This window comes from Oncorhynchus clarkii, chromosome 1 (genome assembly GCF_045791955.1).
Source record: "Oncorhynchus clarkii lewisi isolate Uvic-CL-2024 chromosome 1, UVic_Ocla_1.0, whole genome shotgun sequence".
Taxonomy (NCBI): domain Eukaryota; kingdom Metazoa; phylum Chordata; class Actinopteri; order Salmoniformes; family Salmonidae; genus Oncorhynchus; species Oncorhynchus clarkii.
The window spans coordinates 31,419,031-31,444,873 of record NC_092147.1 but is presented as its reverse complement, the minus strand read 5'-3'; the positions used below and the strand labels follow the sequence as shown (position 1 = coordinate 31,444,873).

The 25,843-nt window shown below is 42.8% G+C and overlaps 1 protein-coding gene across 4 annotated transcripts in view; it reads left to right on the top strand.

Annotated features, from left to right (window-relative positions):
- Nucleotides 1-3,097: 3,097 nt before the first annotated feature.
- LOC139405889 (FERM domain-containing protein 4A-like) overlaps nt 3,098-25,843 on the top strand; it is a 136,851-nt gene continuing 114,105 nt past the window's right edge. For 3 of the 4 annotated variants that reach the window (XM_071148363.1, XM_071148355.1, XM_071148401.1), the window contains exon 1: nt 14,018-14,371. In XM_071148363.1, the coding sequence (XP_071004464.1) occupies nt 14,279-14,371 (93 nt within the window). In that variant the 5' untranslated portion in view covers nt 14,018-14,278. Of the gene's footprint in view, nt 3,168-14,017; nt 14,372-25,843 lie in introns of those variants that run through there. The other variant, XM_071148379.1, reaches the window with a different exon arrangement.

The window sequence follows — 25,843 nt, the reverse complement described above, 5'->3', positions numbered from 1 at the left end:
TTGGATCATAGCTACATTTCTTAACCAAAGACCCTCGTTTTAGTGTGCCAGAGCACAGAATAACTGATTAATTTTTGAACGCTCAACACCCGTTGAATATGTCAGGTGTCAGTAAATGTCAGCAACAAAGCGTTATTCAACTGTTGCCAGCAGCATAGTTACAGTCGCCAAAGCTCTGGATAACATGAAAACGGCCTAAACAGCTCTGCTAGGGGGAGTAAAATGGTCAGAGTGTGGTGTTCTCTCATTATGTGTCTGGAAGAAGCTAGCCAATGTTTGCCAGTTAGCTTGAGTGCTTGACTCTCGTTGTCAGGTCAGAGCTTTCGGATCAACCCTACTTATTGGCCAGAGCGACCAGTGTGCACTCTGAACGCGAAACGCTCTACATTTACGAACGGACAATCTGACAGCACAGTTTCTGTCACCAAGATAACATAACAACCTAACCAGCTCTGCTAGGGCGAGTAATGTTCAGTGAGCTGTTCTCTCTCTCTTAATAAATGTCTGGAAGTAGCTGGCAAGTTAATACAGAACGCTCGGATCAACCCTTAAAGAGATGGGTGGGGCTAAGCCTTAAGAGGGTGTGAACAATGCTGAATGTGTGTAGACAAAGATTGGCTCTCCAAAACATTGAAAGATAGTTTTCTCAAAAGTGAGTTTACAAGTTGATCAACTTTCAAAGCAGAATTACTTTCCCATTGTTCCTCAAATGCAGTGTATGATATACCATTTTGTAGCGCCGAGTCTCTACTTTAATCCAATGTAAAAATAAAAAAAATTGTAAAAAGATTTTCAAATGTTAATATATAAGACCGAATCCAGGTGGTGAGTCACATATTTGCGTCATTGTCCAGCGTTCTGGTCTTACCCATCTATCCCACTGCTCCATCCCCAGTGTAAACCCTGCTGGATGTGGGCCTGTGCCTGAAGGACATGTGTCTGTTGTCATAAAATTTTTATGTGTTCGGGTCATTATTTCCATGTGGACACTCAACATCAACAAAACAAAGGAGATGATTGATCGTGGACTTCAGGAAACAGCAGAGGGAGCATCCCCCCATCCACATCGATGGGACAGTAGTGGAGAAGGTGGAAAGTTTTAAGTTCCTCGCCGTACACATCACGGACAAACTGAAATTATCCCACACAGACAGCGTGGTGAAGAAGGCGCAACAGCACCTCTTCAACCTCAGGAGGCTGAAGAAATTTGGCCTGTCACCTAAAACACTCACAAACCTTTACAGATGCACAACCGAGAGGATCCTGCTGGGCTGTATCACCGCCTGGTATGGCAACTGCTCCGCCCACAATCACAAGGCTCTCCAGAGGGTATAGCGGTCTACACAACGCATCACAGGGGGAAAACTACTTGCCCTCCAGGACACCTACAGCACCCGATGTCACAGGAAGGCCAAAAAGATCATCAAGGACAACAACCACCCGAGCCACTGCCTGTTCACCCCGTTATCATCCAGAAGGCAAGGTCATTACAGGTTTATCAAAGCAGGGACCGAGAGACTGAAAAACAACTTCTATCTCAAGGCCATCCGACTGTTAAACAGCCACCACTAACATAGAGTGGATGCTGCCAACATATAGACTCAAATCTCTGGCCACTTTAATAGATTTAATAAATAGATGTAATAAAGGTATCACTAGTCACTTTAAGTAACACCACTTGAATAATGTCTACATATCCTACATTACTCATCCCATACGTAAATACTGTATTCTATTCCATCTACTGCATCTTGCCTATGCCACATGGCCATCACTCATCCATGTATTTATATGTACATATTCTTATTCATCCCTTTACATTTGTGTGTATAAGGTAGTCGTTGTGAATTTGTTCAATTTCTTGTTAGATATTACTGCACTGTCGGAACTAGAAGCACAAGCATTTCGCTACACTCGCATTAACATCTGCTAACCGTGTGTATGTGACCAATAAAATTTGATTCTAAACAAGAGTCCCATCGAGACAGCTCATATCATCTCTGGTAAAGCCTATGTTTATAAAGCTCTTTCTCATGGTGACTCAGATGGACTCACATCCTGCTCTTTTTGTTTCTCTCCATTTTGCCTACAGTATGTACACCCACATCCCACTATCTTTCTCTCTCTCTTCCCCCGTCTCTCTGACTCACTCTGTCTCTCTGTTTTTAGATCAGTCAGAGCTGGTTAAAGACAGAGAGAGAGAATGGGTTACATGACATGCCAGTGCCCACCCCCACCCCAAAACAAAAACAGCCCATGCAGACACCTCCAATTTCCAATTTCCTCTCTTCTCTCCTCCCATTCTTCTCCTAGGGGTTATTCTCTCTCTATTACCCATGTTACGTAAGCATCACGTTACAGAGCCAGGACACAGACACACAGAGAGAGACCCCAGCCGTCTGTGTTTATCTGTGAGCAGTGTTGTCCAGGCCTTAATGAGGGGCCACAAAGACCCATTGATAGAGACCCAGTATGAAGAGATCTCACCCCAGCCAAGAGCACCCCGGACAGGCATCAACTGCCCTGGGCGCACCCTCTGCACAAAGACCTCCAGTGTGAACCGAGACCCTGAAAGAGGAGAGAGAGAGAGAGAGCGAGAGAGAGAGAGAGAGAGAGAGAGAGAGAGAGAGAGAGTGATTATCTGTCTCAAACAGCCTCAAACTTTCTCTCCTCTCCTCCCTCTTTTCTTCCTCATCTTCCTCTTCATCTGCAGTGCTAAGACTCACCCTCTGCCCTCCCTCAGTCTGACCAGGGCTCAGTTCTCAGATGATTCTTACTGTGGATCAGAGAGGAATATACTGCTATGCTTCTGTTCTGTGGTGACACTTCTGGTCTGGTGTGAGATACAAGGACTGTGACATCAGGGTCTGATATGGAGAGACCTCTCAACTGGAGATAGAAGTGTTTGTTTGATGGCGTTGCACATTCTCTGAGATTATTTGCTGTTTTCTATCTATTCTCTTTCTGTGTTCTATGTGAACACAAACACCAACAACAGTGGTCAAAGTTCCGGTGAAGGATAATAAGTTGTGTATAAAAGTTCTACAGGGGTGTTCTAAGTTGTCCTGGATGGGTTTTATAGGTTCTAGATCAGAAGAATAATGACGCTGGCAGCACGACTGGAGGACCTAGAGGTCACTCTGGAACACATGCTCATGGATGTATTTGTAAGTGGACACACACACTCTTTCTTTATCTCCTTTCATGTCTCTTCCCTCTCTTTTTTGCCTCTTCCATTTTCTAATGCTCTTTGCCATTGATTGGTTTAATTAAAGAGCTTTTCAAAGCCTTCCACTACCTATCCTTTCCGTCTCTCTCTTCAATCTCCCTCTCTCTGCCTTTCCCTCAGTTTTTTTTCTCTATCTCTTTCCCTTCATCTCTCTCCTCAGTATAACCAGGCTGGTTTCATAGACTTGGCATAACATAGTAAACTAAAATCCTGGACGCTCAAATTAGTATGATATGTTACTTTTGGTATGGTTACATAATATAGATGGTAACTTAACTAAAAAATGAAAGGTTTGGTTGGCGTATAAAGCAAACATCTTGCAACACAAAGGTTGCACATCCAAATCTCATTATGGAGAACTTTAGCATTTTAGCTAATTAGCAACTTTGCAACTACTTAACATGTTAGCTAACCATTCCCCTAACCCAGTCCTTCTCAAATAGTGGGGCGCGCCCCCCGGGGAACATGCTTTTTTTTGCCGCAGGGAGTAGGGTTTTTTTGCACCGAAAAAGAGCACAGAGCACAGAGCAGGAGATATGAAGTGCAGATAACAAACCCTTAACAGACACCATGGAAAAATACTTAACAGGGATGAAAAGAAAGGTGGAGAGAGACAGAGATAATGAGACAAACGTAAGTCTCCCGAAAGCTAAGACGAGGAAATATGACGAAGCGTATGTAGCGCTTGGCTTCACTGTGACTACGGTGGGGGACGAGGAAAGACCGGTATGTTTACTGTGTCTAAAAATGTTGGCAGTGGACAGCATGAAGCCAAATAAATGAAGCCGTCACTTAAAGACATTACACCCCAATCACGCTGATAAGCCTCTTGAGTTTATTCAGCGAAAACGTGCCGAATATTGACAACAATCGTCCCGCTTTGTGAATGCTACTTCAGTAAACCAGCGAGCACTGTTAGCATCACATAACGTGGCGTACCAAATTGCTCAGTGCAAAAAAAAACACTCCATGGCAGAGGAGCTGATACTGCCTGCAGCATTAGACATGGTCTCTGTCATGCTGGATGACGCAAGTGCTGCAAAAATAAAAGTACTTCCCTGAAAACAGTTCCCAATATGACTGGGTGAGAGATCCTTTCAATGCACCAGCTCCAACTGGTTTCAGCTCTGCAGAGGACGACCAGTTCATTGATATGACGTCTGACTCCACATTGAGACTGAGGTTCACATCACAGACACTGAGTGAATTCTGGCTGAGTGTAGAGCGGCAGTATCCACTCTTAGGGCAGAGGGCCATGGGCATTCTTCTTCTTATTGCAACATCTTATCTTTGTGAGACTGGCTTCTCTGCTGTTGCTGCACTGAAGACCAAGTACAGGTCCCAGCTAAACATTGAGCAGGAGCTGAGAGTTGCAGTATCATGCTTCAAACCCCGCTTCGAAAAGCTGTGCTCTGCAAAACGTGCTCATTGTAGCCATTAATCCTGACTTCCTCATTTTGATAAAAGAAATCAGCACAAATTGTTTTATTCATTTTTGTTTTATAGGTCAAAGTGTTTTATATATTGTGCTCCTGAGTTAATGTTGCTGATCAATTTGAATTTATTATTATTTATTGCTTATATTTCCTTTTATTTTTCAGTATCAAATACAATGGATACAATGTTATGCAGAGGTGTACTTATAACAATTTTATTGACAAATGATACTATTTACAGTCGCGGCGGAGAGTTGGGGGACGCGAAATGTTTACTTCTTCTTAGGGGGGGGGGCATAACAGAAAATAATTGAGAAGCACTGCCCTAACCCTAACCTTAACCTTTTAACCTAACTCCATACCCTAACCCTAACCTTAACCCTAACCATAACCTTAACTCCTAACCCTAACCATAACCTTAACTCCTAACCCTAACCCTAACCTTAACTTTTTAACCTAACTCCATACCCTAACCCTAACCTTAACCCTAACCATAACCTTAACTCCTAACCCTAACCCTAACCTTAACTTTTTAACCTAACTCCATACCCTAACCCTAACCTTAACCCTAACCATAACCTTAACTCCTAACCCTAACCATAACCTTAACTCCTAACCCTAACCCTAACCTTAACTTTTTAACCTAACTCCATACCCTAACCCTAACCTTAACCCTAACCATAACCTTAACTCCTAACCCTAACCATAACCTTAACTCCTAACCCTAACCATAACCTTAACTCCTAACCCTAACCCTAACCTTAACTCCTAACCCTAACCTTAACCTTAACTCCTAACCCTAACCTTAACTCCTACTCTAACCTTAACCTTAACCCTAACCCTAACCTTAGCCCTAACCCTAACCCTAACCCTAACCCTAACCTTAACTCCTAACCCTAACGTTAACCCTAATCTTAACCTTAACCCTAACCTTAAAACTAACCTTATCTAACCTAACCTTAACCCAATTTGTAACATATCATACGAAATGGATGATGGACATCCATAAATGAATACATGCCATACCAAACTTAACATACCATACTAACTTGAGCTTTGCAGATTTTGTTTGCTATGGTACATCTACCCCTGAGTCCAGGTTTGTATGGTTAGAGGCCAGCATATGTTCATGTCCCTGTCCAGATGTTTGGACTAATCAGTACAGAGAAGAGTGGAGCGATTAAACTAGTAGACGCCAGGGGTATAGACTGTTCAGCATGCACTGAGTAGGTTTGGGTTAGAGTGGTATAAGCCAATATACTGTTGTAGATGGTTGCTATAGCTCAGTTGTTTGGAACATGGTGCTGGAAGTTCTGAAGTTGTACTAAGGTTACCTGTGCTCTTTGTGTGTGAGTGAGTGAGTGAGTGAGTGAGTGAGTGAGTGAGTGAGTGAGTGAGTGAGTGAGTGAGTGAGTGAGTGAGTGAGTGAAAGAGAGCTAATGCTTCAGTAGCAGTAGATCATAGCAGCCCCTGTGGTCTATTAAGCTCAGATAGACAATACACTGTGTTCAGTAACCACACAGGACAGATACACACACACACCTGCATGATGTAAATATGACTTTCCCTTTGTAGCTTTGTTTCCATGATAAGTTGAGTCATTAAGATGCAGTTTCACAAAATTCAAACATTTCTTACAATGCATTGATAGCTGAGCTGTACAACATTGATATCTGTACAATATTGACGTCAGCACAACATTGATGTGATTACAACACCAACATCAACACAACACTGATGTCAGTACAAGATGTCAGCACAACGTTTACCAATTTGAAGTTTGAGGTCAGCCAAATGTTATATAACTGTATGATGTGAATATGAAAGAAATTATGTGTTTGTGTGTAGCGTTTGAGGCTGGAGGTAAGACTGTGATGTCACAGGAGCAGTTGGAGCAGCATTGGGACTATTATTCATGCTACATGTGAGGTGGAAACTGACAAGCGGAAAGACCACATCCTTCCTCTACACTTCCTCACGGCATCCCAATTAGCAGCCTTATTTCTTTATTTTTCTAATTACTGCAGGAGGCCACAAAGCAGAGACTTATCTGGCCTCTGCATTTGCATTTTTAAATTAGAAATATTTAAATGGCTCTGAGCGATCTGCATACACACCCACAAAAGACTCACTCACACTGTCACACTATGCACTAACAAACATGCAAGCAAGAAAGCACACACGCATGTTCACACTTAAACACCATCAGTCGCAAATGCACGCACACACACGCAAGCAAACTCATTCACAAACACACAAGCACAAACATTTGCATACATTTGAGAAGAGGCCTCCCGAACCTCTACAAGCCACGATGCATAGCATGGCCCGTCCCTCTTTTGCATGTACTGGTGATTGTGTGTGTGGAGTGTGTGTAGTGTCTGAGTATGTGTTAGTACTGTTTTCTCTGTAGATATCGTAAGTAGAGAACATTAGAGTAATGTATCAGAGGACGTTAAAGCAATATACTCCTTCACACGCCAGTGGGCTGAGAAGGATGGTATACCTTTGTGTGTGTGTGTGTGTGTGTGTGTGTGTGTGTGTGTGTGTGTGTGTGTGTGTGTGTGTGTGTGCGTGCGTGCGTGCGTGTGCCATTCTCAGCATTATGTTAGAGTGGGTATTGGAGCGTGACTGTATTTATAATTACAGTACTTGATATGAATGATTTAGTAAGGCTAGCAGGCCCACAGGGGTGAGTTACTTTACTAACATAGAGAAACAGGGACAGCTTCAGGTTGACACAATAGATCTGTCCTCTTGTTTTATAGGAACAGACTTCAGCTGTAGCAGAATATCCCTGCAAAGCAGTGTTCCTCTATGGATGAAGCAGCGTACCACTTGGAATGTCGGATTATTATGCAAATACTATAATCTCAGAATCTTAATGCATTTCTATGGTAAATTGGATTTTGTTGCCGTATAAATGTTGATATGATTTGTGCGCGTCATGTGGTGTCTGTGATAAACTTACTCTCAGACGACAACACTAAGACACTATGAAAGGGACTGGCCATTCACATAGCAAAGCACCATAGCAATGTACAGTTGAAGTCGGAGGTTTACATACACCTTAGCTAAATACATTTAAACTCAGTTTTTTCACAATTCCTGACATTTAATCCTAGTAAGAATTCCCTGTCTTAAGTCAGTTAGGATCACAACTTTATTTTAAGAATGTGAAATGTAAGAATAATAGTAGAAAGAATGATTTCAGCTTTTATTTCTTTCATCACATTCCCAGTGGGTCAGAAGTTTACATACACTCAATTAGTATTTGGTAGCATTGCCTTTAAATTGTTTAACTTGGGTCAAACGTTTCTGGTAGTCTTCTACAAGCTTCCCACAATAAATTGGGTGAATTGTGGCCCGTTCCTCCTGACAGAGATGGTGTAACTGAATCAGGTTTGTATGCCTCCTTGCTCGCACACGCTTTTTCAGTTCTGACCACAAATTTTCCATAGGATTGAGGTCAGGGCTTTGTCATGGCCACTCCAATACCTTGACTTTGTTGTCCTTAAGCCATTCTGCCACAATTTTGGAAGTATGCTTGGGGTCATTGTCCATTTGGAAGACCACGCTTTAACTTCCTGACTGATGTCTTGAGATGTTGCTTCAATATATCCATATAATTTTCCTCCCTCATGATGCCATCTATTTTGTGAAGTGCACCAGTCCTTCCTGCAGCAAAGCACCCCCACAACATGATGCTGCTAACCCCGTAATTCACGGTTGGGATGGTGTTCTTCGACTTGCAAGCATCCCCCTTTTTCCTCCAAACATAATGAGGGTCATTATGGCCAAGCAGTTATATTTTTGTTTCATCAGACCAGAGTACTAAGCGGTCTTTCAGGTTATGTCGATATAGGACTCGTTTTACTGTGGATATAAATACTTTTGTACTTGTTTCCTCCATTATCTTCACAAGGTCCTTTGCTGTTGTTCTGGGATTGATTTGCACTTTTTGCACCAAAGTACATTCATCTCTAGGACAGAACGCGTCTCCTTCCTGAGCAGTATGACGGCTGCGTGGTCCCATGGTAGGTCTTGAAATACATCAAATTATGTAAATTAGCCTATCAGAAGCTTCTAAAGTCATGACATAATTTTCTGGAATTTTCCAAGATGTTGAAAGGCACAGTCAACTTAGTGTATGTAAACTTCTGACCAACTGGAATTGTGATACAGTGAATTATTAAGTGAAATAATCTGTCTGTAAACAATTGGTGGAAAAATTGCTTGTGTCATGCACAAAGTAGATGTCCTAACCGACTTGCCAAATCCATAGTTTGTTAACAAGAAATTTGTGGCGTTGTTGAAAAACAAGTTTTAATGACTCCAACCTAAGTGTATGTAAACTTACGACTTAAACTGTAAATAACAACGTAGCAACAACACCCTCTGGACACTGTATTATCCCCCATTCTAATATCAAAAGTCTCCATTCATAATATGTGACCGACCGCCTTGATTCGGTCTTATGTAGCAAAATTTGAAATGGTGTTTTTTACATTGGATAAAAGCAGAGACACAGAGCTACAAAATGGTATATCATACATTGCATTTGAGGAATAATGGTAAAGTAATTCTACTTTGAAAGTTAATAAACTTGTAACCTCACCTTTGAGAAAATGGCCTTTGAATTTTTTGGTACCTACTGGAGAACTCGCTCTAGCCCCCACCCAAACTCTGACCATTTTACTCACCCTAGCAGAGCTGGTAAGGCTGTTTTCATGTTATCCAGAGTGTTGGTGACTGTAACTGTGCTGCTGGCAATAATTTAATTGCACTTGTTTGCCAACGATTACTGACACCGGCCATATTCAACGGGTGTTGAGCGTTCGTAAATGTATCAGTTATTCTGTGCTCTGGCACACTCAGACGAGAGTGCTCTGAAATCGGAGTAGATGGCCAGACTGAATTTACGAACGCACCTGAAATGGTTACTTGCATAGTGGAGTCTTTTCTTAAGACATGTAGCTAGCTAGCTAAACAATTAACCATAATCCCAACTCATGACGTTACTAGCCTGCATGAATCTGCAGGTGGCTAACCAACCACGTTCAATGTTAGCTAGCTAACATATGGCTCTAACTAGCCAAGCAAATGGCCCTGAGATACAAATAATAATGTTAGCCAGCTAGCTAACAGTACATTTTAACTTGAAATGAAAAAAATTGAAACGTGTAATATCTGAAAATGGAGCTAGCTAGACTATCTTACCCGTATGCATTATGGATGAACGCATCTCCTGTCAGATGCCATGGTTGCCCTTAGTTTGAAGATGTAATCTGGAGACAGGTGTTTTCTCCTTTAGCTATCATTCTCAAATTCCACTGATTTCAGAACTCGGTCCTCCAGAAAGTGGAAAGCAACACTTACATTGAAATAAATAAAGCTGTGTTAGACAGCATTCCCAAGACATAATGACCACCTCCAATAGACAGAAGCATACCATATGGCAGACCAATCCAAACTCATCTCTCACCATGTCCAGCCCACTCAATATCTCAGCCAATCATGGCTAGCGGGAAGGTTGTTGGCTTTTCTGTGGCTAAACCAACTAGGCTTGTAACTTAAACATTTCATTCCTATTTACAGGTGGCATACAAGTTTGTTATTAAGGCATATGAAAGTTCACATGTTCAAGAAGGCATTTCTGCCAAAAACGCATTTAGATTTTTTTTTAAAGTTTACGATCAAATGGCTGTCCTGTTAATTAGTGACCCACGAGAGACGTCTAGTTTCCTGAAACGGGTCACATATGATGCTGTGATGACATTATATCAACATATGACTTGATACGAAGGGAGAATGAAGGGATAGATCACTTCTCTGTCTCTACAATGAGACCATACAAGATCTTGTCTTCTACAAAGGTTGACAGTCACTTCAGGCAGGAGATGCAGCACCAAGATTAAAAATGCATTCAATCTTCCTGTAGTCTAATTGAGTTACCTCCTTCTCCTATCCTATCCTCTCCTCCCCCTCCCACCTGTCATTTCCTCATCCCTGCCACTTCCTCATCCCTTCTCTCCTCTTCTCCCTTCCTCCCTCAAGATGACTGAAACGTATAGAACTCAAATGTATTTGAACTTGAAAATGTGGGCTGGGGTAGGTTGTGGACTAGGGTAGGTTGTGTGTGTGTCCGGTCTCTTCTCTCTCTCTCTCTCTTTTCTGTGATAAAAACAAAATAAACATAAAAAATGACACACACACAAACACACAGGAGGATGACAGAGAGAGCAGAGCAGAGGCCTCCTAGTCCCCTATGGTGAAGTCATTGTGATGACTTAAGCCCTCATCTAGGGATCTGGGTTCTCCCTCTTTCTCGTGCGCACATACACAGCTGCATTTGTGACCTACCTGAGAGAGTGTGAAATTAGTGCATTATCAGAAAGCAAAAGACAAGCGTGGTTGTGAATGAACAGATAACACAAACACAGGGAACACCATGAGTTGTACAACAGTCAATAGGAGTCATTTCATAGAATGACAGGCAGGCATAACAACAGAAAATCAATGAGTTATAGTGTTTGAGTGTGAGAGATTCATCTCAGTGTGTGTGTGTGTGTGTGTGTGTGTGTGTGTGTGTGTGTGTGTGTGTGTGTGTGTGTGTGTGTGTGTGTGTGTGTGTGCCTGCACGCATGTGTTTGTATATGTGTATGTATTTATGTTGCTGAAACTCTGTGCTGGCTAGTATCTGTAACCTTAAACAGAAACAGAAACACAGAAAACTCCTCTTTGTCTGGCAAGAGGATAGAGTCTGGCTAGAGGGCATTTTCCATAAACACACACACACACCTCAGACAAGGGACCATAGGGATGAATCAGAGAGCTGTAGGCAGAGACTGGCTGGGCTCTCAGTAAATTAAAACTAAACAATGCCAAGACTTTACCATGGGGAACCAGCTCTGCAACTCAGATCACCACTTGAATCATACAACACACACACCCGGTGCATTGTTTGAGGAGAAATCTGGTCTTATTAGTAGTTATTGTATGTATGTATTGCTTGTTACGGCATTGTTCTCTCTCTCTCTCTCTCACTTACTCAGTTATTTGTGTCTGGAGCTGGCTAGGCTGGTTTTGTGGTGATTAGGTTGTTGGGGGAGAGTGTGTGTGTCAGGGGAGAATGTGAAGGGATGGTGGGGGTAACTTTATGTCTTAGACGGTAGGGTTCTGATGAAATTCATGTCTGTGAATTGCTCATATGTGTGTCTCTGCATTTTATGTATGTATGTATGTGTGTGTGTGTGTGTGTGTGTGTGTGTGTGTGTGTGTGTGTGTTTGTGTTTGTGTTTGTGTGTGTGTGTGTGTGTGTGTGTGTGTGTGTGTGTGTGTGTGTGTGTGTGTGTGTGTGTGTGTGTGTGTGTGTGTGTGTGTGTGTGCGTGCGTGCGTGCGTGTGTGTGTGTTTTTGTGTTTTTGTCCCGTATGTCAGGGTGTTGTGAAGCAGGTCATTGTGTATCTTGCCTGAGGCATAAAATTATTTATTCTCCCCCTGTTAAGATTAGGTGTGAACTTGAGGCCTTTATCATTACTGTGTTCGGACTGAAAGATTCCTTCAAAATGTTTATCACTTAATCAGAAAATATTACCCAATTTAGCTTAGACAGAGGATGGACTCATTGCAGTCTTTACTAGTTAATTATGGACAACCATGTCATTGTTCCTCCTGATGAACAAGATAAAACAGGATATCTTCCGACAAAGTACATGATTGATCTAAGGCATCACAGAGAAGTGTTTTCATTTCAGACATGTCTGACAGTGAAAAGGGATGCGTCTTTTCATCTTTCCTCCAGTTGGAGTCTCTGAGTCTGAACTCTGTGGCAGCACACTCTAGGGTTATATATAGCCCTCTGATATTTCTCATGTAGGCCACACACACACACGCACACACACACGCACACACACACACACGCACGCACACGCACGCGCACGCACGCATACGCACACACATGCACACACACACTCCTGATGTAGGTATTGAATAAATGATGCTTAGTGGGGGTTACTAGTGAAGACGATCTCTGTGTGTGTATGTGTTTCAGACACTTCTAGTACCATGCTTGGTCAGGGGTTTGGGGGAGTGGGACTTTTAGGGGGCTGCTTATTTAATCTTGTTCTCTCCCTCTCAGAGAGACCTTCTATATCTGGAGATATTTAGAGGTCTCATATCCTGTTGTTGAGCAATGGAAGATGGACAACACTGTGTGTGTGTGTGTGTGTGTGTGTGTGTGTGTGTGTGTGTGTGTGTGTGTGTGTGTGTGTGTGTGTGTGTGTGTGTGTGTGTGTGTCGAACCCTGGTCTTCTGTATGCCTCAAGAACACCTTAGCCCACTGAGAAAGGATTAGATCTAGGAGATCTGGGAGCTAACATAAGTCTTCAGGCAAGCTTACTCATCACACAAGCGTAGTCCACCAAACAACCTCCGCTACTCCTGTGTGCACTTGTGCGTATGTGTGTGTGAGCGTGCATGTCTCTGTGTGTGTTTATCCACTCAAGTTAATCATCTGCCGATGCAGTATTGACCAGCTGATTGAGTGAAGCTGAGCATTGCAGAGTGATTATGAGAATATGAGAATGTGTCACTAGAACCAGCTGTAACTCAGCCCAACCCCCCAGGAAACAGATATGATGGTCAGACAAGGACCACGCCACTCCACGGCTTAAGCTTAGCACTGGTTTCCCTCCTCATCAGGACAAATGGTTTTTATGCTAGTGTTCACCACATGGTTTTGTGCCTAAATCCTTCAGAACCTTTTTTTGCGGACCAGTGAATAAGCCAATAGGCATGGTGATGACTGTGTGTCCCCAATCCTGTCCCTAGACATTCTCCTCTCATTGGGATCCTATCCCGCTGTATTGTTATTGGCTTGGTGTGTGTGTGTGTGTTTTGGGGTGTCCCTCTCAGTGCTCCAGTCCAGACAGAAGGAGTGAAAGCTGGATGTGGGATTTAAAGATAATCTCCTCACCAGATGGCAAAACATCACATATTCCTTTTGAGGTGCCCCATGTGACCCACTGTACTGTGTGTGTGTGTGTGTGTCCCCTTCCCCCGCACACACACATTCACTACTCCTTTGTGATCACATGACAAGGGTACATATGCTAATAACAACCGTAGCATTGCATTCATCCAGTGACCTGGTTAAGTCCCTGTCTAGAGAGAGAGAGAGAGAGAGAGAGAGAGAGAGAGAGAGAGAGAGAGAGAGAGAGAGAGAGAGAGAGAGAGAGAGAGAGAGAGAGAGAGAGAGAGAGAGAGAGAGAGAGAGACTAGAGTGGGAGAGAGGGAAAAGAAACAAAGCATACTCCCGTTTGCGTTCACACACCGTGTGCTAGAGAGGCAGAGTGGAGCATATGCAGAGGAGAATGGGCAGGTCTCTGAGTCCGAGGGAGAGAGAGGCAGACAGATACACACTCTCCTCTCACCAAGAGTAACAGAAGAGAGAGAGAGTGAGGGAAGGAGGGAAGACAGGACTGGGACAACTCACACACTCTGTCTCACAGACAGACGCTAGCTCGCGCGAGCTGCTTCCAGGCTGGACGGGAATAGACGGTCTCCCTCTACACACACAGATACACACAGACATACACACTGAGGGTCGTGCCATGGTGGTCCAGGAGGCTGTAACCCCGGGTAGGACCCGCAGACTCATGCTCAAACTACCCGTGGGAACATTACGACGGAACAGTGGAGAGAGGGTAAGATACACTGGATTACACCTTCTCTCTCTCTCTCTCTCTGTCTCTCATGTGTATGTGACAAATAAAATTTGATTTGATTTGATTTGATTTGATTTCTCTCTCTCTGTCCCTCTCTGACTGTCTCTCTCTGACTGTCTCTCTCTGACTGTCTCTCTCTGACTTTCTCTCTCTGACTTTCTCTCTCTGACTGTCTCTCTCTGACTGTCTCTCTCTGACTGTCTCTCTCTGACTGTCTCTTTTTGTCCCACTTCCTGTTTGTCTCTTTCAATATCTCACTGCTTCTCTGTCTCCCTCTCTCTGTCTTGCTGTGTTGTTGTGTGTGGTCGGGATTTAATTACAGGGTCTTTGGCTAATCCAGAGACAGTAGCAGATTGAGCTGGGAGGCAAAGCAAGGGTAAAGCTTTTAATCTGAAACTGCATGTTGAGTGGACAATGAATGTCGCTCTGTCCCTCTCTCTCTCTCTCTGCCTCTTGTCTGTCCATCCTAATTTTTACCCAGTTTGAAGGTCATTGAGGAGTCTATCTACTGTGTGTTTGTGTGACATTGGCATACTGGCTTAGTTAGTTTTCTTAGCATAATGTTGCCGTATTGTAACAGAGCTGTGTATAGCAAGCCTAGCATAGCATGGCTAATCATTACCCTCCTAGTTCTATCCTGTCTAGTGACACACAGAGGATGCCTGCTAGGCAGCTGTGACTGTCAATGCCTTTGTCTCACGTTTACTTTCAGTTTGATGCTGTTGTGCTTTTGGTGCTGTTGTGCTTTTGGTGCTGTTTTGCTCTGGTTCAAGTGGAATGTTTGTCTATTCAGAGTTACTGTCAGACCTCAGGACAAGTTCTGACCTGCTGCGTGATTCACTAACTCCCTAGTGAAGATGTTTACAGCGTGTGTGTGTGTGTGTGTGTGTGTGTGTGTGTGTGTGTGTGTGTGTGTGTGTGTGTGTGTGTGTGTGTGTGTGTGTGTGTGTGTGTTTGAGTGATAATAACAGTTTAAGTCACCCCATTCCAATCATGCTGTGCTAAAGATGTTGAAACAGTGACTGTACCAAGTGAGACAGAGTTACATGCAGTGTGTGTGGATGCGCCCGAATACGCAACACACCTACAGTGACAGCTCTCGGCATCCAGAGAACATGCTGTCAGGCTATGGTTCTATGGTAGTGGAGGACCAACCAGAACCTTTCACTGGGTCCCAAACGACTGGCCCTCTGGTGGCAGGTGCTGTTAAGTTCCTAGGCCACATGAAACATTTAGAGACTGCATGTGGGTCATAAATGTTAGGGAACTGCTTGCGTAATCCAATAGAGGAGTATTCATATAAAGATAGGAGAAGGGGCTGGTAGTGCTGTGGCCAACCAAAACCGTTCACTGTGGTTTTAATCACAGAAGTCTGATTACATGTGGACAAAGCTGTTCCAGTATTATTCATCTTTATGTGCACTATAGAAAAAAAAACAGTTTTCATTAGAAGTGATTGTTTGTTCTGGTTAGTGGTTGTGTATCCTGTTTAGTGTAATGTGATTTAGGCCTACCTTAGTTTGAGGTTGATTAACATGCCTCCTGGCTGTGAATGTAATTTGTTTTTCCTCTGGGATTTATTCAAAATGACAGGAGCTGTTTGCTGAGCTGTCAGTCTCTATCTGTAGCCTGCAGGGGGACACACACACACACACACACACACACCCATATATATATATATATATATATATATATATATATATATATACAGCTAACCTTGTGGGGGCACACAATTCAGTCCCATTCAAAATCCTATTTTCCCTAACCCCTAACCCTAAACGTAACCCTAACCTGTACTTGTACCCTCACACTAACCCAAACCCTAACCTTAACCCTAACTTTAACCCAAAAACCTAACATTGACCCTAACCCTAAAACTAACCCTAGCTCTAAACCTAACCATTAATGAAAGTCTTATCCTAACACTAATTATAACGTTAACCCTTAACCCCATAGAAATAGCATTTGACCTCGTGGGGACTAACAAAATGCTAGGGTTAGGTCAGGGTTAGGTTTAGAGTTAGGGTTAGGGTCGGGTTAGGCTAAGGGTTAAGTTTAGTGTTAGGAAAAGGGCTAGGGTTAGTAGATAGTTGAAATGTTACTAATAGTCTGTAGGTAGTCTGTAAAGCATCTACAGACGGACTATCCAAATAAAGTGTAATGCATAGATCATATGGTGCAGCTAGTACAAAGTACAGTCGAATCCTTATTACTTCAAATGTCACATTCTACCATAACACACTCAAAAAGTATTTCCTTACAGGGTTAACATGACTAGTTAGTATGGTTAGTTCTGTTAGTACACACAGCCAATATTACAGGCTTCAGTCTTTACCATCTTCTGTCTCTCTGTTGGAATGTGCTTTGTTGTATGGTGCTGTTTGATTGGCTGTCGTGAGGAGGTAAAAATAGAGCCATCTGTCACACAGAACTAGATGATGATTATTATTATCATGCTTTTCTAGGCTGATTGACTCTTTTGAAGTACACGCACGCACGCACGCACACACACACACACACACACACACACACACACACACACACACACACACACACACACACACACACACACACACACACACACACACACACACTGACACACACACAGAATAAGACCTACCCGTATTTATTAAAAGATAGATGCAGATTCACAAAATCACATACAGAGGCGGTCTCACTCTCTCTGATTGTATTCTAAATTTAAGCCTCTTATTTCTCTACTTACAGCTGTGTGGAGTCACACGCACACACGCAATCTGGGGTTGGGCTTCAGTAATTTTGTTTTTCTTGTGGAGAAGGCAACTGCGTGTCTCCTTTCACCATGTAAGGCAGTGCGTGTGCATGAGGTATTTAAGATATGTGTCAATTAGAAGCTTGGCCAAGCTTTTGACTGTAAATCTCAGCTGATGCCTACAAATGTACGCTGCTGAAAGACTGTTCTATTGAATGCCACATCAATTGGCTCTCTCATTTCAGAGGCTGAGTATTCCAGCAGGGGTGAACAGGTCCTATATGTGTTGTTGACTTTACCTCTCAATTACCTGACTGACTGGAGCATCAGCCTGGCTTTGTCTACCTTCATCTTTCTGTCAGCTCCTGATCATCCATCTATAGCTGCATCTCTCTCCTGTACTTCCATGTATCATCCATCCACAGCTGCATCTCTCTGCTGTACTTCCATGTATCATCCATCCACAGCTGCATCTCTCTCCTGTACTTCCATGTATCATCCATCCACAGCTGCATCTCTCTGCTGTACTTCCATGTATCATCCATCCACAGCTGCATCTCTCTGCTGTACTTCCATGTATCATCCATCCACAGCTGCATCTCTCTGCTGTACTTCTATGTCCATTGTCTATTGCGTAATGTCACTGAGCGTCAATACAAATGGTATAACTCTCCAGCTCAGTTGGACTACTTTAGGTCTTCTTTGAACCTGAAAGCTTGAAAAGGGGTTTAAAGTGATGGTATATGGAGTGTATACCGTGTAGCCCTGAGTGTTTTAGCATTTTAGTTTGAGTGGAAGTGAAGCTTGGAGGACTGTTATTTAAAGCTATTGAACAATGCCAGGGGTATATTGGATGCTCTTATACTAATCTGGCTTTCAGCTCTAGGTAGACAACTACATATGTATCCTGTCCTTACTTGACATAAGTAATTTTCTAATGTCCCACTAACAACAACCAGGTTATACGAGATAATGACGGGGATTGAATTTATGAAAAGCATTCAGTAAAATTGTAAATTAGTTTCCCCTCCAAAACATACACTAAAACAACGTTTTTTCCCTCTCCCTCTCCCTCTCCCTCTCTCTCTCTCTCTCTCTCTCTCTCTCTCTCTCTCTCTCTCTCTCTCTTTCTCCCTCTCCCTCTCCCTCTCCCTCTCTCTCTCTCTCTATCACTCAGTCTCTCTCTATCACTCTCTCTCTCTCTCTCTCTCTATCACTCTCTCTCTCTATCGCTCTCTCTCTCACTCTCTTTCTCAAAATCTCTTCCATAATGCAGATATATAGTTCTGTGTCGGAGTATGTTATTGGTGATGGATGATGGTCTGTCTGAGTCGTGGTAAATGAAGTGCCTACAGGGAGAACAAGGCCATCTTTTGTCACGGTCAACAGTTATGACACAGTCTAACATGCCACGCCTCGTTAACCACACAACAATGAGGAGGAGGGGCACTTGTTTTGTCTGTCTCTATAACTGTCCTTTCTCCTCTTTCAAGAATCTTATCCTTAATTAAGCGTTTTTCACGGGTTTTCTTTTCCTCCCTTTCCTACTTTATTTCTTTATTTGTTATTTATCTTGATTAATCTTGTCTGTCACACATGTATTTCTGACTTTCTCCTTCTCTGTCATTCTTAATCGTAAGTTTTCCAACCCCCTCACTTGAATACGTTTATTTCAAGTTGAATTCACGTTTGTTGACAACTCAATCAAGTATCAACCAAAAATTGTTGATATGATGTCTCCCAGGTACTGATTCTGAGAGGATTACTTCCTACATTGTTTTCCTACTAGCATGATAAACTGCTCAGTTAATGAGAGAGAGGAGAGAGAGAGAGAGAGAGAGAGAGAGAGAGAGAGAGAGAGAGAGAGAGAGAGAGAGAGAGAGAGAGAGAGAGAGAGAGAGACGATGACAGCTTCTCCATCCTAGAGGGGGAGATCAACAACTTCCAGGCTCAGGGACATGTACTAGTCTGTGGCGACCTAAACAACTGGTCAAGAACCTGACACCCTCAGCACACAGGGGGACAAACACCTACCTGGAGGTGACAGCATTCCCTCCCCCATATGCCCCCGTAGACACAACTAGGCCAACATAACCAAAAAAAGAACGGATCACAACTCCTGCAGCTCTGTCGGACGCTGGGTATGTACATAGTCAACGGTAGGCTCTAAGAGGGGACTCCTATTGTAGGTACAGCTATATACAGCTATAGCTTATCTCTTGGCAGTAGTACTGTAGAATACTTTATCAATGACCTCCACCCAGAGTCTCTTAGAGAGTTCACAGTCAGTCCACTGACACCTTTTTTTATTTGATTTTTATTTCACCTTTATTTAAACAGGTAGGCTAGTTCTCATTCACAACTGCAGCCTGGCCAAGATAAAGCATAGCAGTGTGAACAGACAACAACACAGAGTTACACATGGAGTAAACAATAAACAAGTCAATAACACAGTAGAAAAAAAAGAGTCTATATACATTGTGTGCAAAAGGCATGAGGAGGTAGGCAACAAATAGGCCATAGGAGTGAATAATTACAATTTAGCAGATGAACACTGGAATGATAAATGATCAGATGGGCATGTGCAGGTAGAGATACTGGTGTGCAAAAGAGCATAAAAGTAAATAAAATAAAAACAGTATGGGGATGAGGTAGGTAAATTGGTTGGGCTATTTACCGATGGACTATGTACAGCTGCAGCGATCGGTTAGCTGGTTGGTGAGGGAGATACATTTTTGCAATTTATTCGAGTCACAGGCAGCAGAGAACTGGAAGGAAAGGCGGCCAAATGAGGTGTTGGGTTTAGGGATGATCAGTGAGATACACCTGCTGGAGTGCGTGCTACGGGTGGGTGTTGCCATCGTGACCAGTGAACTGACCAGTGAACTGACCAGTGAACTGAGTGAACTGACCAGTGAACTGAGTGAACTGACCAGTGAACTGACCAGTGAACTGACCAGTGAACTGACCAGTGAACTGAGTGAACTGAGATAAGGCGGACACCTAAGAAACCTATCCAGTCAAAACATATAGATACAGAAAACCTGAGCCTACGTCTTCACTTTGGTGAATCACTAAAACAATACAGAAGTATATTACGGAAAAAGAAGGAACAGCACATCAGAAATCAGCTCAATGTAATTGAAGAATCCTTAGAATCTAACCACTTCTGGGAAAATTGGAAAACGAACGACAACACAAAGAGCTATCTATCCAAATGTATGGATAAACCACTTCTCCTATCTTTTTGGCACTATAACGAAGAACAAACAACAAAGAACATATACATGAACAAAAACAAATCTATTAAAGACTACGGAACCCACTGGATTCTCCAATTACATTGAATGAACAACTGGACAAAATACAAACCCTCCAACCCAAAAAGGCCTGTTAGGTTGATGGTATCCTAAATGAAATTGTAAAATGTACAGATCACAAATTACGATTGGCTATACTTAATCTCTTTAACATCATCCTTAGCTTTTGCATCTTCCCCAATATTTGGAACTAAGGACTGATCACCCCAATCCACAAAAGTGGAGACAAATCTGACCCCAATAACTCCCAGGGGATATGCATCAACAGCAACCTCTGGAAAGTCCTTTGCATTATCATTAACAGCAGACTCTTACATTTCCTCAGCAAAAACAATGTACTGAGAAAATGTCAAATTGGCTTTTTACCAAATTACTGTACGACAGACCACGTATTCACCCTGCACACCCTAATTGACAAACAAACAAAGGCAAAGTCTTCTTATGCTTTGTTTATTTCCAAAAAGCTTTTTGACTCAATTTGGCATGAGGGTCTGCTACACAAATTGATGGAAAGTGGTGTTGGGTGAAAAACATATGACATTATAAAATCCATGTACACAACAACAAGTTTGAGGTTAGAATTGGAAAAAAACACAAATTTCTTTCCACAGGTCCAGGGAGTGAGACAGGGATGCAGCTTAGGCCCCACCCTCTTCAACATATATATCAATGAATTGGCGAGGGCACTAGAACAGTCTGCACCCGGCCTCACCCTATTAGAATCCGAAGTAAAATGTTGACTGTTTGCTGATGATCTGGTGCTTCTGTCCCCAACCACGGGGAGCCTACAGCATCACCTAGATCTTATGCACAGATTCTGTCTGGCCTGGGCCCTGACAGTAAATCTCAGTAAGACAAAAATAATGGTGTACCAAAAAAGGTCCAGTTGCCAGGACCACGTATACAAATTCCTTCTAGACACCGTTGTCCTAGAGCACACAAAAAACTATACATACCTCGGCCTAAACATCAGTGCCACAGGTAATTTCCACAAAGCTGTGAACCATCTGAAAGACAAGGCAAGAAGGGCCTTCTATGCCATCAAAAGGAGCATAAAGTTCGACATACAGTGCCTTGCGAAAGTATTCGGCCCCCTTGAACTTTGCGACCTTTTGCCACATTTCAGGCTTCAAACATAAAGATATAAAACTGTATTTTTTTGTGAAGAATCAACAACAAGTGGGACACAATCATGAAGTGGAACGACATTTATTGGATATTTCAAACTTTTTTAACAAATCAAAAACGGAAAAATTGGGCGTGCAAAATTATTCAGCCCCTTTAAGTTAATACTTTGTAGCGCCACCTTTTGTTGCAATTACAGCTGTAAGTCGCTTGGGGTATGTCTCTATCAGTTTTGCACATCGAGAGACTGAAATTTTTTCCCATTCCTCCTTGCAAAACAGCTCGAGCTCAGTGAGGTTGGATGGAGAGCATTTGTGAACAGCAGTTTTCAGTTCTTTCCACAGATTCTCGATTGGATTCAGGTCTGGACTTTGACTTGGTCATTCTAACACCTGGATATGTTTATTTTTGAACCATTCCATTGTAGATTTTGCTTTATGTTTTGGATCATTGTCTTGTTGGAAGACAAATCTCCGTCCCAGTCTCAGGTCTTTTGCAGACTCCATCAGGTTTTCTTCCAGAATGGTCCTGTATTTGGCTCCATCCATCTTCCCATCAATTTTAACCATCTTCCCTGTCCCTGCTGAAGAAAAGCAGGCCCAAACCATGATGCTGCCACCACCATGTTTGACAGTGGGGATGGTGTGTTCAGCTGTGTTGCTTTTACGCCAAACATAACGTTTTGCCAAAAAGTTCAATTTTGGTTTCATCTGACCAGAGCACCTTCTTCCACATGTTTGGTGTGTCTCCCAGGTGGCTTGTGGCAAACTTTAAACGACACTTTTTATGGATATCTTTAAGAAATGGCTTTCTTCTTGCCACTCTTCCATAAAGGCCAGATTTGTGCAATATACGACTGATTGTTGTCCTATGGACAGAGTCTCCCACCTCAGCTGTAGATCTCTGCAGTTCATCCAGAGTGATCATGGGCCTCTTGGCTGCATCTCTGATCAGTCTTCTCCTTGTTTGAGCTGAAAGTTTAGACGGACGGCCAGGTCTTGGTAGATTTGCCGTGGTCTGATACTCCTTCCATTTCAATATTATCGCTTGCACAGTGCTCCTTGGGATGTTTAAAGCTTGGGAAATCTTTTTGTATCCAAATCCGGCTTTAAACTTCTTCACAACAGTATCTCGGACCTGCCTGGTGTGTTCCTTGTTCTTCATGAAGCTCTCTGCGCTTTTAACGGACCTCTGAGACTATCACAGTGCAGGTGCATTTATACAGAGACTTGATAACACACAGGTGGATTGTATTTATCATCATTAGTCATTTAGGTCAACATTGGATCATTCAGAGATCCTCACTGAACTTCTGGAGAGAGTTTGCTGCACTGAAAGTAAAGGGGCTGAATAATTTTGCACGCCCAATTTTTCCGTTTTTGATTTGTTAAAAAGGTTTGAAATATCCAATAAATGTCGTTCCACTTCATGATTGTGTCCCACTTGTTGTTGATTCTTCACAAAAAAAATACAGTTTTATATCTTTATGTTTGAAGCCTGAAATGTGGCAAAAGGTCGCAAAGTTCAAGGGGGCCGAATACTTTCGCAAGGCACTGTACCAATTAGGATCTGGCAAAAAAAATACTTGAATCAGATGTAGAACTCATTGCCCTTTATGGTTGAGGTCAACCAAGAATTCACAAAATGGCACAAACACCAAATTGAGACTCTGCATGCAAAATTCTGCAAAAATATCCCCTGAGTACAACGTAAAACACCAAATGATGCATGCAGAGCAGAAATAGGCTGATACCCGCTAATTATCAAAATCCAGAAAAGATACGTTAAGTTCTACAACCACCTAAAAGGAAACGATTCCCAAACCTTCCATAACAAAGCCTTCACCTACATGGAGATGAACCTCGAGAAGATTCCCCTAAGTAAGCTGGTCCTGGGGCTCTGTTCACAAACACAAGTAGACCCCACAGAGTCCCAGGACAGCAACACAATTAGACCTAACCAAATCATGAGAAAACAAAAAGACAATTGCTTTACACATTGGAAAGAATTTACAAACTATAATGCTATTTGGCCCTAAACAGAGAATACACAGTAGCATAATACTTGAACACTGTGACTGACCCAAAATTAAGGAAATCTTTGACTATGTACAGACAGTGACCATAGCCTTGCTATTGAGAAAAGCCATTAAAGGCAGACCTGGCTCTCAAGAGAAGACAGGCTTTTTGCACACTGCCCACAAAATGAGGTGGAAACTGAGCTCTGCTTCCGAACCTCCTGCTAAATGCATGACCATATTAGAGACACATATTTCCCTCAGATTACACAGACCCACATAGAATTAAAAAACAAATCCAATTTTGATAAACTCCCATATCTATTGGGTGAAATACCACAGTGTGTCATCACAGCAGCAAGATGTGTGACCTGTTGCCACAAGAAAAGGGCATCCAGTGAAGAACAAACACCATTGTAAATACAACCTCTATTTATTAAGTGTATTTATTTTCCATTTAACTTTTTGCACATCATTACAACACTGTATATTGACATAATATGACGTTTGAAATGTCTTTATTATTTTGGAACTTTTGTGAGCGTAATGTTTACTGTACATTTTTTATAGTTTATTTCACAGAGAGAGAGAGAGAGAGAGAGAGAGAGAGAGAGAGAGAGTCAATCTCCTACAGAGGGGAAAAACAGCAGAATGTTTAGCTGGTTAGCGTTGCTCTCCTAGGAGACGCCTCAGTGTCAGGCGGGTTCTCACAGGTCCGCACAGCAGGAGAGGGTATAATTGCTTCTGACTCACACACTCGCATACACTCGCATACACACACACACAAACACTCACTCACTCACTCACTCACTCACTCACTCACTCACACACACACACACACACACACACACACACACACACACACACACACACACACACACACACACACACACACACACACACACACACACACACACACAAACAGTGTTGTGCGCACAGTATAGTGAACAATTATGTAATTGTCAAAGGTAACCAACCTTAAAGGGTTCTTCGGCAGTCCCCATACAAGAACCATTTGAAAACCGCTGTTTGGTTCCAGGTAGATCCCAGCGCATTCTGAAAGTATTCAGACCCCTTGACTTTTTTCACAGTTTGTTACTTTACAGCCTTATTCTAAAATGGAGTAAATCATTTTTCCCCCTCATCAATCTACACACAATGACAAAGTAAAAACGGTTTATTTTTATTTTTGCAAATGTATAATAAAAATAAAATGAAACATTTGAAGCCCCTTTGGCAGCAATTACAGCATCAAGTATTCTTGGGTATGACACTGCAAGCTTGGTACACCTGCATTTGGGGAGTTTCTCCCATTCTTCTCTGCAGATGTTCTCAAGCTCTGTCAGGTTGGATGGGGAGCGTCACTGCACAGCTATTTTCAGGTCTCTCCAGAGATGTTCGATCAGGTTCAAGTCCGGGCTCTGGCTGGGCCACTCAAGGACATTGAGAGACATGTCCCGAAGCCACTCTTGCGTTGTCTTGGCTGTGTGCTTAGGGCCTTTGTCCTGTTGGAAGATGAACCTTCACCCCAGTCTGAGGTCCTGAGTGCTCTGGATCGCTCTTTCCCTCAATCCTGACTAGTCTCACAATTCCTGCCGCTGAAAAACATCCCCACAGCATGATGCTGCCACCAACATGCTTCACCATAGAGATGGTGCCAGGTTTGCTCCAGACATGGCGCTTAGCCTTCAGGCCAAAGTGTTCGATCTTGGTTTCATCAAACCAGAGCATCTTGTTTCTCATGGTATGACAGTCCTTTAGGTGCCTTTTGGCAAACTCCAAGCGGGCTGTCATGTGCCTTTTACTTAGGAGTGGTTTCCATCTGGCCACTCGATCATAAAGGTCTGATTGGTAGAGTGTCCTTCTGGAAGGTTCTTCCATCTCCACAGAGGAACAATGGAGCTCTGTCAGAGTTACCATCGGGTTCTTTGTCACCTCCCTGATCAATGGCCTTCTCCCCCGATTGCTCTGTTTGTCTGTGCGGCCAGCTCTAGGAAGAGTCTTGGTGGTGCCAAACTTCTTCCATTGAAGAATAATGGAAACAACTGTGTTCTTGGGGACCTTCAATGCTGCATACATTTTTTGGTACATGCCATGAGTTCGAATGAATTGTCAGTAGAGCTCAGAGACAGGCTTGTGTCTCTGAGCTCTACTGACAATTCCTTCAACCTCATGGCTTGTTTTTTGCTCTGACATGTATTGTCAACTGTGGGACCTTATAGAGACAGGTGTGTCTTTACAAATCCATGTCCAATCAA